This window comes from Sphaerodactylus townsendi, linkage group LG07 (genome assembly GCF_021028975.2).
Source record: "Sphaerodactylus townsendi isolate TG3544 linkage group LG07, MPM_Stown_v2.3, whole genome shotgun sequence".
Classification (NCBI taxonomy): Eukaryota; Metazoa; Chordata; class Lepidosauria; order Squamata; family Sphaerodactylidae; genus Sphaerodactylus; species Sphaerodactylus townsendi.
This window is the reverse complement of record NC_059431.1, coordinates 65,701,092-65,719,763: the sequence shown is the minus strand read 5'-3', so window position 1 is coordinate 65,719,763 and position 18,672 is coordinate 65,701,092. Positions and strand designations below refer to the sequence as shown.

At 42.3% G+C, this 18,672-nt stretch overlaps 1 protein-coding gene across 3 annotated transcripts in view; it reads right to left on the bottom strand.

Moving 5' to 3' along the window:
• Nucleotides 1-12,669, bottom strand: part of MFSD14B (major facilitator superfamily domain containing 14B) — a 48,405-nt gene extending 35,736 nt beyond the window's left edge. Inside the window, exons 1-3 of one of the 3 annotated variants that reach the window (XM_048503485.1) lie at nucleotides 12,155-12,669; nucleotides 3,353-3,445; nucleotides 690-752 (exon numbers count right to left, since the gene is read on the bottom strand). In XM_048503485.1, coding sequence (XP_048359442.1) covers nucleotides 690-752; nucleotides 3,353-3,445; nucleotides 12,155-12,448 — 450 coding nt within the window. In that variant the 5' untranslated portion in view covers nucleotides 12,449-12,669. The remainder of the gene's footprint in view (nucleotides 1-689; nucleotides 753-3,352; nucleotides 3,446-12,154) is intronic. The other 2 variants (XM_048503486.1, XM_048503487.1) reach the window with 2 other exon arrangements.
• Nucleotides 12,670-18,672: the final 6,003 nt, after the last annotated feature.

Here is an 18,672-nt window from a genome sequence, read left to right as displayed (position 1 = left end):
TTTTTGTTCCCTTTTATTAAGCATTTCAAATATTTATAAGATGTTGTACAGATTGTTATATATAAAAATATACACAGCAACAGGGAAGATGAAAGTTCTCCGGCATTTTTTTGGAAGTCATCATTAACAGTACCACTGAAAAACTCCCAGGAAAAGATTATTGTTCCATCCAATGTCATATTACCATAAATTAATGTACATATTTGGGTAAACAGTGGTGCTACCACCCTTCTAAATTATACAGTTTATTTCAATTAATAACTTTATGCCTTTATTATTTCTGGTGGTCCCTTAATTATGTCACAAACTTGCTTCCATTCATGATTTGCTTAAAATGTATGTGATCTTATTACACCATATCTTTCCCAAAATATTTTAGTTAACACTTTTATGGAATTTTAATGAAGAACTCCAAGCATTCTAGGTGAATGAATAATTTTCATTTTAATACAAGGGAGTGAACAGCGTTTTAGGGGAGAATGTAGCATTACTCCATGGGTTTCTCTTTGTTTCAAAAATCTGTCAACACTAGTACCATAACACTGTATCCCAAGTTTATATGTCTGATGCTGTTTATGGCAGGCACCACTAACATTTCATATGCATTATACTACTCTGCATATTATGATTCTTGAATTAATAAGTAGTAAAAGCAATTGCCTTCACCAGCCCGCTTAAAACATTCTTACCTTAACTCCTTGAATCAGGCCATTCATTAGAAAGGTATGCTGAGGAAACGTTTCTCGTAAGACCTAAGGAAAAATACTTGTAATTCAAACTTTCATTCAACATCTATATTTAGCAATTGCAAAAAAATACCCTTCATCCCAAATTTCTGAGCAATTTTTACCATTTATATAAAATAATTAACAATTGAATGTGTCTAAATTAAATATCAGAGGTCCACCAGCCATTTTCAACAACTGCCAAAACAACCATTGCTCACTTACCGTGAAGGGTCATTCTCCTCTGAACCAAGAAGGACATTTTCTGATTATGGGTGTTTCCCACCAGCTTGATAGAGAGGCAGGAAACTGAAGATCAGATTCCTGCTTCACTTGGGGGACTCCTCCTCCTCCTCAGTTTGGATCCTCCGAAGAGCAGTGTAGCAGAAAAGAAAATTATCCCATGCCACTTGCCCCGAAAATAGGTAGAAGAAGGTAATAGGGGCATCTACTACAGGCACATGCACTGTACAACTTTTTGAGAAAGCCTGGCGTCTGTCTGTTGGCAGTGGGCTTGGCCCATTCCGCCTTGACCTGAGACTCAAAAAATTTTGGGAATGGGAAAACATTTTATTTTGGAGAAGCCTGGGGGAAAAACTCCTGGTCTCCCACATCACTAGACAGCATGTTTGCATCCTGCACCTGAATCTCACTGGCTGAGGGTTTTAGGTTCAGAGAAGTGAGAGACCTGCTAAGTAGGTACTGAAAATCCTCCTGTTTGAAGAATCTAAGGGACTTTTCAGTCACCTGTATGTCTTCAGTCTCGTCAGTCTGTATGTCTTCATTCCCCTTCCTCCCTGTCGGAGTCACTATCAGAGGAGGAATTTAAATGTAGGGGGCTGACTAGGGACCTTTTCTTTGCTGGCTTTGTAGCTGAGGAAGCCTTTGCTTTCTGCCTCCCACTAACCTCCTCCGAAGGTTGAGCCTGTGTGGAGAGCTCCCCCATTCCCCTTGCCTCCATTAAGACAAGCATATCTTCCCTCATTGTAGCTCTGAGCGCTTCAAAAACTGTAAAACAGTTGTGTTCGCCTGGAACTGAGCCTCCGCCCGATCATTCTCCCCCCACCCCCGGGCTTAACGCCATCGAGGGACCCTGGAATTGGATCGAGTCTAAGCAGACCAGGGTCACTTGCGCCATCGCTGCCATATTGGTCGCCTTCCCACCCACAGGGAGCTTTTTCGTGCCATTTTTGATGCCGCTGGGAATGGCCACCGCGCAGGAGCTGTCCTCGGTAGATCAGCTCGCTCAGGGAAGCAGGTCATCTGGACGGTGATGCGCTATTCCCTGGCTTCTCCTCAGAGAGGAAATTCTCCTCAGAGAGGAAATTCTCAACATGATTGCTATCCCCTCCGATCCTGAAGAAAGCCTACCAGCCGTGCTCCTTGGCTTGCAGCTAAGATCAAGCTCTGTGGCTTTCCCGATAGGCACAACAGCCATGGGCAGATAGGCAAGGAATGCAGGTGAAAAGGGGAGGACTGGCCAATTAGCAACTAAGTAGTAGAGCAGGGAGAAGACAGAAAGATAAAGGAAAAAAGTCAGGACAGACTCTAAAGTACTGCTTCTCCTTCAGAGGCAGGAAAGAACTGAGAAGGAGGAGGAGGAGTCTCCCAAGTAAAGTAGGAAGCTGATCTTCAATTTCCTGCCTCTCTAGCAAGCTGGTGGGAAACACCCATACTCAGGAGATGTCCTCCTTTTCAGGGGAGAAAGGCTTTACTTTTCTGCAACATCTTTACATTTTCCACACAATAGTTATTCTCTGTTCAATGTACAAAAGAACTATTTCATACATAAATTTTGCACACATTTCTAAATCTTTAAATGTAGGACAAAAGTGCCTAGATGATTAGAAAGTAACAAAAAGCAGGCTCGTAAAAATTTAAGCAAAGTTAAATTTATCAAACCAATCTGCAATCTATTTTTTCTATGTAAAATATTTAAATCTTGCCTTACTGCATCAAAGCAACAAGAATTAGCTACCAAAGAAACAAGAAGTTCAAGGACACAAAAACAGTATGACAGTCCATCAACGAGATAAAAACAATGCACAGGTTAAACCAGTAAGTTGTCAAGCCCTGAAATCTACTTAAAATCAGCAGGACTGTCCAAAGGTGAGATTGCAGAATGTTTGTTGCATCAATGCATCTTACTATGAAGAAGTCCATCCACTGAAAAAGCACAGAACAAGATCCAAAGGTATGAGAAACCTCTATGAGAATATGGAGCTTCCATACCACAACTCTACAAAATACAAAAGTACACCAATGCTGTGCTTCAGTACAAGGCGTTGTTGAGTGCGTGCATGCGTGCGAGAGAGAGAGAGAGAAAATTGTATGAGGAAGGGGACACAAGATAAAAAATATCCTCTCTACTCCCCTGCTCACTTTCTTGTGGGCTCCCCATCATGCAACTGGAAGTATTGCATTGTGATGGTTCATTGAATAAACTGATTTCTACCAAATGTTCACCACATAAAGCAGTTCTGGAACTTCAGCCTAGGATCTCTAATATTACTATCTAGCCTTCTACAGTTAGGTACAAATCACAATTCCAAGGCAAAAGTTTCAAATCAATGGGAAATATAAAAACATTTTGAAAGCAGTGAACACCCCCAAATAAGTAAACTTACACTGAGCATGGGAGTTGTGAGCAGACCCCAGGCAAAGAATTCCAAGAAGATGACAACAACAGCATGGTATACGCTTGGCCGACCAAAACCCTGCTGTAAAGAAAAAGAGTAAATGTGAGCAGACTCCATGCAAAGAATTCTAAGAAGATGACAACAACAGCATTGCATATGCTTGGGTGACCAATATCCTGCTTTAAAGAAAAAGAATAAATGTGATTGATAGAAACTTACTTCAGAAAACACCATTTTAAACAAAACACACAGACATACAAAATTTATATATGCAGCTAGTAGAGTTTTGCCAGTCCAGTCATTCTCAAGCTGAAGTATCACCGCAGGTTGCCAATTAGCACACCAATACCATACCCCTTCTCTCCATCTCATCTTAAAATGATTCATAACCCATACCACCCTGCAACTTCCAAGTCAAACAATTCTTTTAAACAGGACTGAGCTGATTTCATACAGACAAAGAACACTACCACTCAATCCTGAGTTAAGAGTAGTTAAAATGAAAACTTTGCACTGTTTCTGAAAGATGTGAGGTCTTTGTCGAGTTCCTTGGAAAAGAAAGGAGAATTCCCAAAGCCCATCCAGTTGAGTAGAACTGCACTGGAAGGTAACAGAATAATTTGTCCCTTTTTTTTTAATACAGAAGAGGTTTCATTTCAGACTTCAAATGCCTCATTCTTATAATGTTAGAGATTTAAAATACTCTATTTCAAGGGAGCATGTACTCAGTTACCTTAAGAAATGTACAGCACAGCTTTTTAAATACTTTATCCCAAAATATATAGTTATTACTTTGACCTTCATATCTGCATGAAACCTCTTCTGTATTAAAAAAAAAAGTGGGGGGGGGGATTATTCTGCTACCTTCCAGTGCAGTTCTGCCCAACTGGATGGGCTTTGGGAATTATCCTTTCTTTTCCTAGGAACTCTACAAAGACCTCACATCTTTCAGAAACAGTGCACAGTTTTCATTTTAACTACTCTTAATAACTCAGGATTGAATGGTAGTGTTCTTTGTACCGCCTCTCCTCCATGCTTCACTACAACTTTGCTCATCTGCGCAAAGGTCTTCTGCAAGTGCCAACTTGCCAGTAAGCAAAATAAACAACTGTCTGTACAAGTACCTTCTATATTGTGTCTCCTGCCTTATGGAATGGCTCACCTGAGGAGATCAGGAAGGCTCCCATTCTCATTGTTTTCCATTAACTATGCAAAACTGAATGATTCATGATGACTTTTCTATACAAGTAATAGGGTTGCACTGTACTAAATGGTTCACGAAGTTATTTGGATAAATTACTAGGGACTGTGGCCTATGCTATTGTGTAAAGGTAAAGTTTCCCCTTCAGTCGTGTTCGACCCTGGGGTACCACTGCAAGCAGTGATTTCACAGGCAAGCCGTTTTTGTGGGGTAGTTTGCCACTGCTTTCCCTGGCTATTCTTTACCCCCTAGCTATGTGCTAAGGAGGATGGATGGCTGAGTTGACCATGAGCCAGCTGCCAAGATATCTGACCCACAGGGGCCTCGAATTCCTGACCGTGTGAGTGGCAGTGCAAGCACTTAACCACTATGCCACATGGCTCCTAATGCTATTGTGTACAGCTTTCTAAAACTGGAATCCTATTATATAATTTCTGCTTCATTGAATGTGTCCTGTTAATACTTATGCTTTGCTTCACTTTTGTTTTTAGACTTCCAATTCGTTCTACAACTCTAATTCTTATTGCATTGCTTATTGAATGTCCCATAGTATTCACTTACTCTGTTCAATCTGCACTGAGTCTGAGTGAGAAAGGTGGACTATAAATAACATACACAGATAAATAATAAATACCTGCAGATTAACTAGATGTTATCATGAAATACTGTACTATGAAGTTACAGTTCTATAAACATCTCATGAACAGGAAAATCACTCTGTTTATAAACTTCATGGATTTCATGAATTTTTATTTTCCACCATGACATTTTTCTTCTTCTGAACAATGACACATTGAGATGTTTTGCCTTTACAGATAATCATCTCCTGTTGATCGCTCAAAACACTGCAGTAAGAAAAAGTATTAAAATGCTCTGCCACAGATAACCTATAACACACAAACAACCTACAAGGTGGTGTAATGCTTTCTTTTTATAAAATTCAAATGTTTCTATTTATAAAGCTCATCAAAACATAAAACATAAAAAGCTTTTTCAGTATACCAGCCAATAGCAGAAACTTTTATGTGTAAATATTCAATCTATTCAATTAACTAAGCTGGGGGGGGGGTTAAACTGGTACAAAGCAGTGACAGGGAAAGCACTTTTTGTAAATGTTAAGTGACTTCGAGCAGCAAACAACATGAACTTAATACAGCGTACAGAATGTTAACATACCTATCTTATCCTGCATGCACAACAAAAGTGCAGGGCAAAACCACACAAAAAACACCCTATTTCACCGATGCAGCATTAGTTCCATTACTCCACTTCTCTGAACAGATACTTTAAACATAACCTTGTTCACTTTTAAGTCTGTCGACCCCTTCTATCGTGACAAATTCACACAAAAGTAAGCTATACCTTAGAATATAGTGCTTCTTGCAGGAAAAAAACTAAAATACACTATTAACGTCTTTTAAAAACAAGAGATCATAATGCTATATAATAGTAAAGTTCCTGCCAGAATGCCTGCCAAAAGGACAGTGACTAGGGCTGCTTTACGGACAAGGGAGAATTCTCTGCTGTCAGAAAAATTCCAGCTGAAGAGGAAAACAAAATTAATTGTAGTTTTTTTTAAAAAAACTCTCCAAGTGCTCTGATAAAGAATGAATATGTTCACTGCCTAACAAGAGGCATGGAACATCAAGTGTTAGGGGGAAAGACACATTGAAAGAAGTAGGGAAAAATTGGCTTCCTTGAGTCCTTGTGTGTGAGTGCGAAGTGCTGTCGAGGGCAATCCTAGGAATGAATAACCTCTACATCAGTCCTTAACAGCTTACAGTATCTGGTGGAGAGTAGTGAAGCCAGGTTGTTCACTATAGTGGGAGACCTCCTGCCCTGAATCCTAAGAATAAAAGAGAGAGGGAGTTGTTTCTGGAGCAATCCCGGAAATGATGCTAGGACATCAACACAATACCCTAGGATTCCACCAAAACTCCATGGTAAAATCATAGTTGTGATGAAATACTACAGTGTCACAACAATGAACTGACACTAGTTCTAGGTCTGCACCAGAAGAGAAATTACAGGAACACCTGTTTTAAATGTCTCCACCCCCTACTGGTTGCTAGAACTCGGTATGAGGTTCTAATTTGTCATCTATAACTCCCCCTCTCTTGCAAGGCACTATACATTTTTAAGAATTTCAGGCAACTTTCTAGGTAAAACAGCCCAGGTAAGAAGATGAATTAAAATGCAAGAATTTCCTGTAATCCTATCCATGCAAACCTAAAAAAACATTTTAAGCAGCAAAGAAAACAGATACCTTAAAAGCTCTTGTAACTAGCAAAACTGGCATCAGGAGATATGCCTTATAAAACATCAGGATGGGGAAGACCACTCCTTGTACACTGTACCTCCCAGGTTCAGGGCTAGATAAGCAGTTGCTGGTTCACCTCGGTCCAAAACTCAGCAGTCAAGAGTACAGGAAGTACTACACCACTGATGCTCAGAACAAAGTCAAGAGGGCACTTGCCATATAGTCTGGAATTTCAATAATTCCATACTGCTACAACTCTATGGACACAGAAATTTTCCTAGCAGTTTATCCTCTACTTGATTCTTCACAGGCCTCCAACCCATCTGCTCTAATATATTAACACCTCCTTCATGTTTAAAAGTCTATCAGTCAGTCAGTAAAACTGACACAACCCCACCTCCCCAAATTAAAAAATCTCCTCCCCACACAAAAAAAATTCTGATGACGACTGACCTCTACGGGTTTCAGACTGCAGAAAGTTACAGGGAGCATGAGCAGCTAATTTGTTCAATGGTACCCAGAAGAGGTTATTTCTCAGTTTATCCAGCTAAGATTATTTTTCAAGAATTTTCAGTAGGTTGATGCAAGAAACCACTGGGGGGAGGTTGCCAGTTTTGGTTGTTGGAGATAGTGCTCGTCAAAGGCTGACTTGTTCTGTTCTCCAGAGTTAGCTCTCCAGAGTTCTGTTTTCCATAATTAACACTCCCTACTTTCATATCAGTGCCTTTGAATGTTTAACACACAACCCCTTTAATTCCAACAATAGATACAGTTCACATCAACTGTTCACATCAAACTGTTACCATAATTACTGTTTAACAGAAGCAATTATCCTAAAACAAAGGACCCAGTCAGCAACAGATTTTCAAAGATTAATTTCTGGAAAGAATTTGACAAAGTGATACTTGTAAACGACTATTTGACCAATCAAAATATATTTTATAGTTTGATCATAAAAGGGTACTTCAGATATTTATTGCATTAATTTTAAAAGAACCACAGCAAAAAAGTATGTTAATATTAGAAAGCAAGTTAACTGCTGAAAAAATTACAGTAAGTATAATTATTATTTACAACAATGTTGTACAAATCCAGGCACATACACACACACACACACACACACACACACACACATACATATGCATATACAGCAGCAGTGGCGTAGGAGGTTAAGAGCTCGTGTATCTAATCTGGAGGAACCGGGTTTGATTCCCAGCTCTGCCACCTGAGCTGTGGAGGCTTATCTGGGGAATTCAGATTAGCCTGGGCACTCCCACACATGCCAGCTGGGTGACCTTGGGCTAGTCACAGCTTCTCGGAGCTCTCTCAGCCCCACCTACCTCACAGGGTGTTTGTTGTGAGGGGGGAAGGGCAAGGAGATTGTAAACCCTTTTGAGTCTCCTGCAGGAGAGAAAGGGGGATATAAATTCAAACTCCTCTTCTTCATAGACACACACACATACATATATGGCTGTTGAAAAAATACAAATTAGTAACTATATTTAGTTTTATCACGGAACCTCAAAATGAGAGCTGCATAACCACCAAAAGAATAAATTCAGAAATGAAGAACAGGTAGCCTGACAACAATACACCAGGGGGGCAAGGTGCTATGCTTCCCCTGCCTCTGTTACTACATGATACCACAATGCTGCACTATTCTGTACAAATGCATAATTAGCTTCCTTAATTATGTGGCAACACAAAAACCAATGGTAGTTACATTACACATTACTATTTCTTATGCACAACTGAGATTAATTCCAAGGTAGGAAAAATGAGGCATGGTTTTACTGCAGCATACAAGACAGCTGCTGTGTTCATCAGCCACATAAAGTACAGATGAAGCATTTATTTCAACAGTAATGGCCAGCTGGAACCAAACAGGTGAAAAAGCAATTCTCCCACTGGCCATGATGGCAAAAAACAGTTTTACCTGAATGGAAAACCATTTCCCTTTTCTAACTAGTGACAGTGGTAGTTTGCACTTCGATAGTTACATACTGGTACATTACAACTCTTAGGAGCCGCGTGGTGTAGTGGTTAAGTGCTCACACTGCCACTCATATGGTCAGGAGTTTGAACCCCCTCTGGGGGCTCATGGTCAACTCAGCCATCTATTTCTTGGTTGGTAAATGAGCACCTAGCTCAGTGATGGCGAACCTTTTTGAGACCGAGTGCCAAAATGGCAACCCAACCCCACTTATTTATCGCAAAGTGCCAACCCGGCAATTTAACCTGAATGCTGAGGTTTTAGTTTAGAAAAAACCGGTTGGCTCTTCCTCCGCCCCACCCACTTGAGCAGGAGACAGCCTGCTCTAGCCTCCAGCAAGTCCCGCGCGCACCGCTCAGTGCCTCTCTAGCATCTCTGCCTCCTCTGTGCCCCACCCCCTCAGGCAGCAGCCACCTGGAGTACAGGCACCAGGCCCACCACCCGAGTCCTCCCTGTCACTGCGGTGCGCGCACATCATGCTCAGTGGCCAAGGCCAGCCTAGATGTGTGTGTGTGTGGGGGGGTGATTTTCCGGCCCCCACATGATGAACTCTGCGTGCACGTGCCCACAGAGAGGACTCTGAGTGCCACCTCTGGCACCCATGCCATAGGTTCACCATCACCGACCTAGCTCCTGGCTAGGGGGTAAAGAATAGCTGGGGAAAGCAATGGCAAACTACCCCACAAAAGGCTTGCCTATAAAATCACTGCTTGCAGTGGTACCCCAGGGTCAGATACGACTGAAGGGGAAACTTTACCTTTTTTACATTGTAACTCAGTACCTGTAAATCTCTATCTGTAATTGCTATTAAGGCACCCACTATCATAGAATCTGACTACCTATTATAGATTCCACTACACAGCAAAATACACTTCCAGACCAAATTTCAATACTATTTAAACTAATCCCTAGAACCAAGTCTAGCACTTGTCTAGCATGCAGCTATACGAAATTTATATTCTGCCATTAAGGCAGCTGATTATTATGAACAGAGTATTAAAACACATCATAAAAGTAAAATATGTATATAAAAATACAAAACCAACGATTAAACCCCAAGAGATGCTGGACAAAACAAAAAAAATTCACCTGCTGACTAAGAGTTATGGAAAAGGACGGAAGAATGTTCCCTAGGAGGAAGTCCTGCAGTTTTGGTGCCATGACTTAATGGATCTTGGCTGCCATCTAATCTGTCTCCGAAGGCAGAGACACCCAAATGAGGGCCTCAAAGGACTATGATAGCAATCCGGTAGGTTCTTGAGGAAATAAAGAGAGCCTAAGATATGCTGTTCTCAAACTAGCACCTTGAATTAGGCCTAGAAAACTGTAAGCCATTGAAAACTGTAAGCCATTGGAGTGATAGGAGTCCTATGACCCACTCAGCATCCTAGCTGATGCAGGGGAGGTTTTTTTTAATGTAAAATGTTCATGTTCTTTTTTAACAATTCAGTTCATTCAAGAAATTCAAAAGTAAACTAAAAACAGTGAATCTGATTCTGTCTCTCTGTACATATTTCCTACAGCACACAATTAGCAAGGTCAATTGTATCATCCACCTTTTATTGGACAAAATAAATGTGCACCAACTTGCCTTGCATAAGAATAGCACAGCAGATTTGGAGTTTTGGTCTCATTTCATGAGAAAACACTCCTCATTACACTTTCAATTTCAACACACTCTTCCTAGCTACACCTCTGTGACTCCTCAACTGGCAGGAAGCACATAAGAAAAAAAAAACCTTTGCACATTCTTGCAAATTTCTCCCAAGTACTTTTTCAAATGAAAACCTTTCAACGACAGCTACTTGGACCAACCAAATCACTAAGCACACAATTTAATTTTTTCACTTATAGTTACATTTCCCAAGCATAATCTTGATGAACAATGAAGCTATAATGCTTTTCAGAAGTAAATTATAATTACTAGAATATTAATTTACACAGGAAACTTTTTCCCAAACACAGTCACTCAATCCAAGCAAGCTATAATTTATTCCAAATAAGGAGTTTGTCAGATTTAATGTACAAGAAATCCTGTGACACACTATGCAGGTAAGCTGCAATATACAAATAAATTTATTGTGCTAATCTGTACTATTTATTGTTGTTAACATGTACAAGCCACCTAGAAACAAAGATATGAGGCAGAATATAAATATTTATAAATAATATTAAACTTAAAACTAGATCCAGAGTAGCACTAGAGTAGCAAAAATAGAAAATCAAAGCACATGTGTCAATACAACTAAGACTGCTGAGAAATTATTATGCAAAATAGTAGGCCACACAGCCAATATGATATGTTTACTGGGCTCGTGGACATGAATGAGATCCACCGTACTGAATATTTCAACAGCACGGCCACTTGCCACCAGGGATGTGCAAGTAGAATGACATACCCCAGACCTTTGGGCTGACACCAAAAACAAAAGCCAATAGAAACATCAAGCCCTGGCATTGTACATGTGATGAGTAGTATCTGAGTTTATGAATTTTACTCAAAAGTTAATGTCAGAAAAACAAGATATGAACTTAGTTCTAAACATTTTATGATCATTTATTTTACAGGAAATCAGTCTAATTCCTCCACTACACACACACACACAAACCCAACACATCCCAAACTGTCAAATGAAGAAAGCTGAATATAAAATGATACAGCAAAGTCCTTTTTTACCTTATCAAGTGTCACAGACACCAGGTGTCTTCTGCAAACATGACAATAAGCCAAAAAAGGATGAGTATCTTAAGGCTAAATAAAGAGTGATGGTAGTGAGGGCAGACTCAGACAAAAGAGGCCAGGGAACACCCCACATTATTTGTTCTTAGCCTACTTAAAAGCATGCAGGTAGGACAGCTGGAAATAAGCCCAACAGCAGTTGACCTTATTCTTCAAGATGGTGGCAGACTTGTTGGCTAAGACTAATAGCCTTCCACCAAAGAGCCCGGCAAAATTCCTTTATCAGCATTAATCCAGCGGCAACTTTTAGACACAAGACTGTTTAAGTTTTAAGGAAACAAATTAAACAGTGAAACTGGAGAAGAAACACAAAGACTGGTGAAGAAGTGAAAAGGCTTGCCAGAAGTAAACCAGACCTAAGGCCTGGAGCGAAAATTCTTTTCTGAGAGGGCTAAATATGAGAAAAGAGAAAGGATGGAGATGGCGGAAGCTCACTGCCCAATCGGGCATCACTGGGGAGCAGGAAGGGCAATTGCAGAAAGCCCAGCTCGTGCAGATTTTAAAGCAGCCGAGTAAAGGAAGATCCACCACCGCACCACCAAAAACACCGCCCCCCCCCCGGGTGTAAAACATGAGTGAGGACCATCGCATTACACCTTAGCAAAGCCAGTCGTCGTCCAGGAAATGCGCCCAGTCTCTTCCCCGCGGACACCTCTCCGGCCACTCACCGAGGCGCCCACGCCGGGCTTGAGGCCGATTCTGCCCACCAGCATGATCCGGCTCCCCCACTTCTTGCCGCCGCTGCCTCCTGCTGCGCCTGCTTCCCCTTCCACCACCGCCGCCGCCACGGTCAAGGCCACCACCTCCGCTTCCCGGGCTGGCGCTGCAAGAGGAAGAGGAGGCGGCGGTGGTGGCGGCGGCGGTGGTGGCGGCTCCGGCTCGGGGCTCATTTCGCTCCCATCTTCTTGCCCGGGTGGCGGCGGCGGGGCAGGGGCTCCGGGCGGCCTCCCGCCGGCTCCTTCATCTAGTGCCACCGTCGCGAGGACCAGGCAACGCGCACGCGGAAAAGGGTGGGGAGAAGAAAGCCCCCGACGCCGCGGCTTCACTCGGCTGCAGCGTCGCTCCTCCCCACCCGTTCAACCTCTAAGTGCACGTGATTTGCACCGCTGCGCTTTACCACCGGAAAAGATGTCACACATAGGGGCGGGCCCTAGAGAGAGGGGGGCGTGATCGACGATGACGAGTTGATGGGGATGGTCCAATCTCCGTCAGGCCTTCGCTGGATATTTTCCGTCCGCCTCACGGTTTCAGTATCTCTGTGGGGTTAGTCACGTGGTCAGTATCCCCTTGTCTGCCTGCGATGCCGCTTTCTCGCCTCTGACATTTTCTTTTCCTTAAAATCCTCGGGGGCGAGTCCTCAAAGGGAATGAAATATTTTGTCATTTCCACTCCCAGGCAGTGTATATGCACTGTTGACATTCTCGGAAAACCTCTCTGGTGACTCTCTCTTTGGTTTTCTGCTTATTTATCCATTCCAAAGTTTCACGCATGAAAATATGGAAACAGTCGTGAGACTGCGAATCATTACGCTTTATTTTATAAGTTCCTGTCTGCTTGCTGTGTGTTGAATTTGATAGGACCGAGCCTGCAGTATCCTGGGCTGGCAGTTGAAACAAACGGACCACGAATTTTTTCTAGACATTGCAATGGCATGTTCTACAGTACTGTTCTAAAAACTCTTTCCTTGGAGTGAGACATTTTGAATAGAACTTTTTAGGGGCAGGATGTAGTCATCCCAGGCTTCCATATTCCACTATCATTTTCAATGACAGAACATTTAAAAGCACTGTGCAGCTTGATGATACTTACAAGGAAAACCTGGAAGTGATGTAATGTCACTCTATAAATTGCTAGATGCTCTAGTCTATAATAAAACAGTAGAGTTCCTTGCAGTTCCTAGAGCGATGTGACATTTGTGCCAATTTTCCCTGGAAGGCAGCACCCAATCATGTTCTCATCCTCCCATCTCCAGCCAGTTGCCCATGCGTACACATCAATAATATTCTTTTCTGCTTAGTGTCACTAAGTTTGCTTTACAGTGTGCTTTCTAGCCATACTGCAAGGCCTATAGCAGTGGTGGCGAACCTATGGCACGGGTGCCAGAGGTGGCACTCAGAGCCCCTCTCTGTGGGCACGCGCAAATAGAGTTTGTTGTGGGGGGGGGGAATGCCCCCCCCCCATCTAGGCTGGCCTGGGCTGCTGGACTCGATTATTAGCATTAAACCTAAGACCTAGTTTTGAGGAAGCAGTGTAGGCAACCCTGTTAAGTGCTGTTAAACCCCACTGATTTTCATCCAAAGAACTAAAGCGCGATCCTTTACCTGGGAGTAAGCTCGGTTGCTGGCAATGGGGCTTGCTTCAGAGGAAACCCTCCTGGGGTCATGATTCACCCGTTCGAAGAGTTGCATAGTCGCTTCAAAGCAAAGCCGCTGACTACCACCAAGCTTACTCCTGAGTAACGCACGCCTCAGAGCCAACCGTTTTTTTCTAAACTAAAACCTCAGTATTCAGGCTAAATTGCCGGGGCACTTTGCGATAAACAAGTGGGTTTTCGGTTGCAATTTGGGCACTTGGTCTCAAAAAGGTTCGCCATCACTGGCCTATAGGTAGGAACCCGGAAGAAATATATTATTAAAAGTAATACAGTAGTATTACTTTACTGCACCAGAAAATTAATGCTTAAAAATATAACTAATGCTTAGTAAAATTAATGCTTAGAAGTATAATTATTAGGATATCATCACATCACAAAATTTAATTCAGTACTTTTTGCTGAATTAGATTAGTGGCCTATCAGACTAGACATTAACCATCACTTTTCTAGGGTTCCAGAGAGTGAGCTTCCCATGGCCTGATGGTAAGGTTTTGTTTTGTTTTTTTAAAAAAGTTATTGGACAGAGATTAAAACTGAGGCAACATACATACAAAGCATGTGTTTGACCACTGACTTTTGCTTGATTCTTTATTCTGTTTGTGATGTCAAGGATTTTATTCTAATATATTGGTTTTCTCACTAATTAGACTAAAGGGGGGATCTAACTTGGAGCCATATTAGAAATGTTAATAGCACCTTTTAGCAGAGAAAACGCAGCCAGTGCATCTATGTCTGATTTTTCAAGGGCAAAATGCCCCATAGTAGATCCTGCAGCATACTTGCCGTGGCGCTTTCCCTCCTACTTCTGACTCCTCACTGCTCCCTGGTTCTTCCCAGGAGTCGAGACAGGAGCGGTGCATTATGCCCCAGCTGGTCTTTCACGAGCCCCGTGCTTTTCCATTAGCACCACAAGCTCTTCCGCAATCTCTTCCATGCATACATGGACATCCTTCATTTCCTGTGTTCTGATTGGCTGAATCTCTCCCCATTCCCTTCACTCACTTCTACTATTTTTGTTTTAATTGACTCTGAACATGTTACCGCTGCTACTTGGGTAACATTAAGTGATTTCAGCTCAGGCAATGTAGTGAGGCGCAGGAAGCCAATGTTCTTCAAAAGCAAAGTATTTTATTCAAAAGTGGTTGCTACAGCTCAGGCAGGGGAATCGCGCCCTTGTAGTCAAGCGCAAGAACTTGGGAGCAAAGGGGCAGGCAAGGGGGCAGGTCCCTTACCTTACAATGATAAAGAAAACATCAATACATAAAAGAAAAGGTACATAAGAACTAGTCTGCTGGATCAGACCAGTGTCCATCTAGTCCAGCTCTCTGCTACTCGCAGTAGCCCACCACATGCCTTTGGGAGCTCACATGCAAGATGTGAAAGCAATGGCCTGCTGCTGCTGCTACTCCTGAGCACCTGGTCTGCTAAGGCATTTGCAATCTGAGATCAAGGAGGATCAAGATTGGCAGCCATAGATCGACTTCTCCTCCATAAATCTGGCCAAGCCCTTTTTAAAGCTATCCAGGTTAGTGGCCATTACCACCTCCTGTGGCAGCATATTCCAAACACCAATCACACGTTGCGTGAAGAAGCGTTTCCTTTTATTAGTCCTAATTCTTTCCCCCAGCATTTTCAATGAATGCCCCCTGGTTCTAGTATTGTGAGAAAGAGAGAAAAATTTCTCTCTGTCAACATTTTGTACCCCATTTACAATTTTTTAGACTTCAATCATATCCCCCCTCAGACGTCTCCTCTCCAAACTAAAGAGCCCCAAACGTTGCAGCCTCTCCTCATAAGGAAGGTGCTCCAATCCTTCAATCAACATCGCTGCCCTTCTCTGCACTTTTTCTATCTGTTCAATATCCTTTTTGAGATGTGGAAACCAGAACTGAAACCAGTACTCCAAGTGCGGTCGCACCACGGCTTTATACAAGGGCATGACAATCTTTGCAGTTTTATTATCAACTCCTTCCCTAATTATCCCCAGCATAGAGTTTGCCTTTTTCACAGCTGCCATGCATTGAGTTGACATTCCCATGGAACTATTAACTAAGACGCCCAAATCCCTTTCCTGGTCTGTGACTGATAGCACTGACCCTTGTAGCGTGTATGTGAAGTTTGGATTTTTTGCTCCTATGTGCATCACTTTGCATTTTGCTACGTTGAACTGCATTTGCCATTTCTTAGCCCACTCACCTAATTTATCAAGGTCCGCTTGGAGCTCTTTGCAATTCTTTGTGGTTCTCACCACCCTACATAATTTGGTATCATCTGCAAATTTGGCCACCACGCTACCCACCCCTACTTCCAGGTCATTTATGAATAGGTTAAAGAGCACTGGTCCCAAAACAGATCCTTGGGGGACACCACTCCCTACATCTCTCCATTGTGAGATCTTCCCATTTATACCCACCCTTTGTTTCCTGTTCCTCAACCAGTTTTTAATCCATAGGAGGACTTCCCCTCTTATTCCTTGATCGCTGAGTTTTCTCAACAGTCTCTGGTGTGGAACTTTGTCAAAAAACTTTTGGAAATCCAAGTAGACAATGTCCACCGGTTCCCCCTTATCCACATGCCTGTTTACACCCTCAAAGAACTCTAGTAAGTTTGTAAGACAGGACTTGCCTCTGCAAAAGCCATGCTGACTCTTCCTCAGCAGGTCTTGCTTTTCTACATGTTTTATAATTTTATCTTTAATGATAGATTCTACTAATTTACCAGGAACAGATGTCAAACTGACTGGCCTGTAATTTCCTGGGTCCCCCCTAGACCCTTTCTTAAAGATTGGTGTGACATTGGCCATCTTCCAGTCTTCAGGGGTGGAGGCAGATTTCAGGGATAAGTTGCATATTAAAGTGAGAAGATCAGCAATTTCATTCTTGAGCTCTTTAAGAACTCTTGGATGAATGCAATCTGGGCCAGGGGATTGGGTAGCATTTAGTTTATCAATGGCTGCCAGAACTTCTTCCTTGTCTACCACTATCTTCACTAGTTCCTCGGATTCGCCTGCTAAGAAGTATGGTTCAGCTTCCCTAGCTGGCTTCCTGCTTTTGATGTACTTGAAGAACTGTTTGTTGCTGGTTGTGATGTTTGCAGCCATGCGTTCCTCATAATTCTTTTTTGCCTCCCTTACAGCTAACTTGCTTCTCTTTTGCCACCATTTGTGTTCTCTCTGGTATTCTTCATCAGTTAAGTTGGACTTCCATTTTCTAAAATACATCTTTTTTCCTAATAATTTCCTCAACCTCCCTTGTTAACCATGGTGGCTTTCTTTTGGACTGGGCGCTGCCTTTCCTAACCTGCGGAACGCATTCCAGCTGAGCTTTTATAACTGTGTTTTTAAATAACCTCCAAGCATCTTGGACAGTTTTGACTCTCTTGATTTTCCCTTTCAGCTTCCTGCGCACTATCCCCCTCATCTTTGAGAAATTTCCCTTTCTGAAGGCAAATGTAACTACATTAGTAGTTGTCACTTGTTCACATGCAGAGATACTGAATCTGACAGAATTGTGGTCGCTGTTCCCTATCAGCTCAACAACACTGACTTCCCGCACCAGGTCCTGAGTCCCACATTGAATTAGATCTATGATCACCTCTCCCCTGGTTGGTTCTACAACCATCTGCTCTAAGCCACAGTCATTTAGCATATCCAGGAATGTTCTCTCCTTACTATGACCTGAACATGCATTTTTCCAGTTTATATGGGGATAGTTAAAATCGCCCATTACCACTACATTTTTGCAATTAAGGTTTCACTTTTGTCACAATTTAAGGTTTCTTTTTGCAAACTTGAGGCCATTTTCAAGTGTGTCTTGCCCATTCACAGCTCTAGTCACCTGATTTCAGAATTTTTAGATTTGGCCAACTTAGCCAAATATAGACAATATAAACAAGTGGAGGCCCACAAGACTCATCTGGGGATCCCATCCCCCTATCATGACTCCAGGCCCTTACCACCTACCTACCTTAAGTCCACAACTACAGCAGGTGGACCTGGAGCCTCTTTTGACATCTACTGCTGAGACAGTCAAGCCCAAAACATCTCCAGACATCTGCTGCCTCTGAATACAGAGTTGGCCCAGACATTTGCTACTGCCAACAGACCCAAGCTGCTCCATTCATCCACCACTACTGTTAACATGGATTAGATGCCTAGATCAGAAAGTTGAACATAAAGATTCTTCTCTCAGTTACCAGAGCAGGCTTACAGAAAGGAGTATTAAATTTAGCATAGCAGCTGAACACGTGTCTGAAAGTAGCCAGACTGCAACTTTCTCTTGCCGACCATTTCCTATGCAAGTTTGACTTAATATGTTTCTCTGTTCTATGCAGTACTCAGAAAATCCCCAAGTTCCTTGTTCCATTATATTCTTGGAAACTCCCAGCCTCTTGATGGCTGGTTGGTTCCTATAAGTTGCTATGCTAGAAATAATAGACAGAATAAGTGCATTAATGCTAACTAGCTTCTGTATTTATGAAACTGCTTGCCGAATAAGGTAGAGGTCAGGTGGGGTAAAGAATGATAGGATGAAAAGCAAACTGTGCCCACAAAATAACCATTATAAAAAAGACTATGTATACTTTGTTCTGGGTCCTGAATTCCATGTACATGTCTGCTGCTATCAGGCCTAAATAAAATAGCTTCCTGATCAAGAAACAGCTGTCCAGTTTGCTGTCTGATCTTGTTCTTTGTGACTGCACCTATGACAGGGGTGACAGCATTATGCCCAGAGCTGCTCC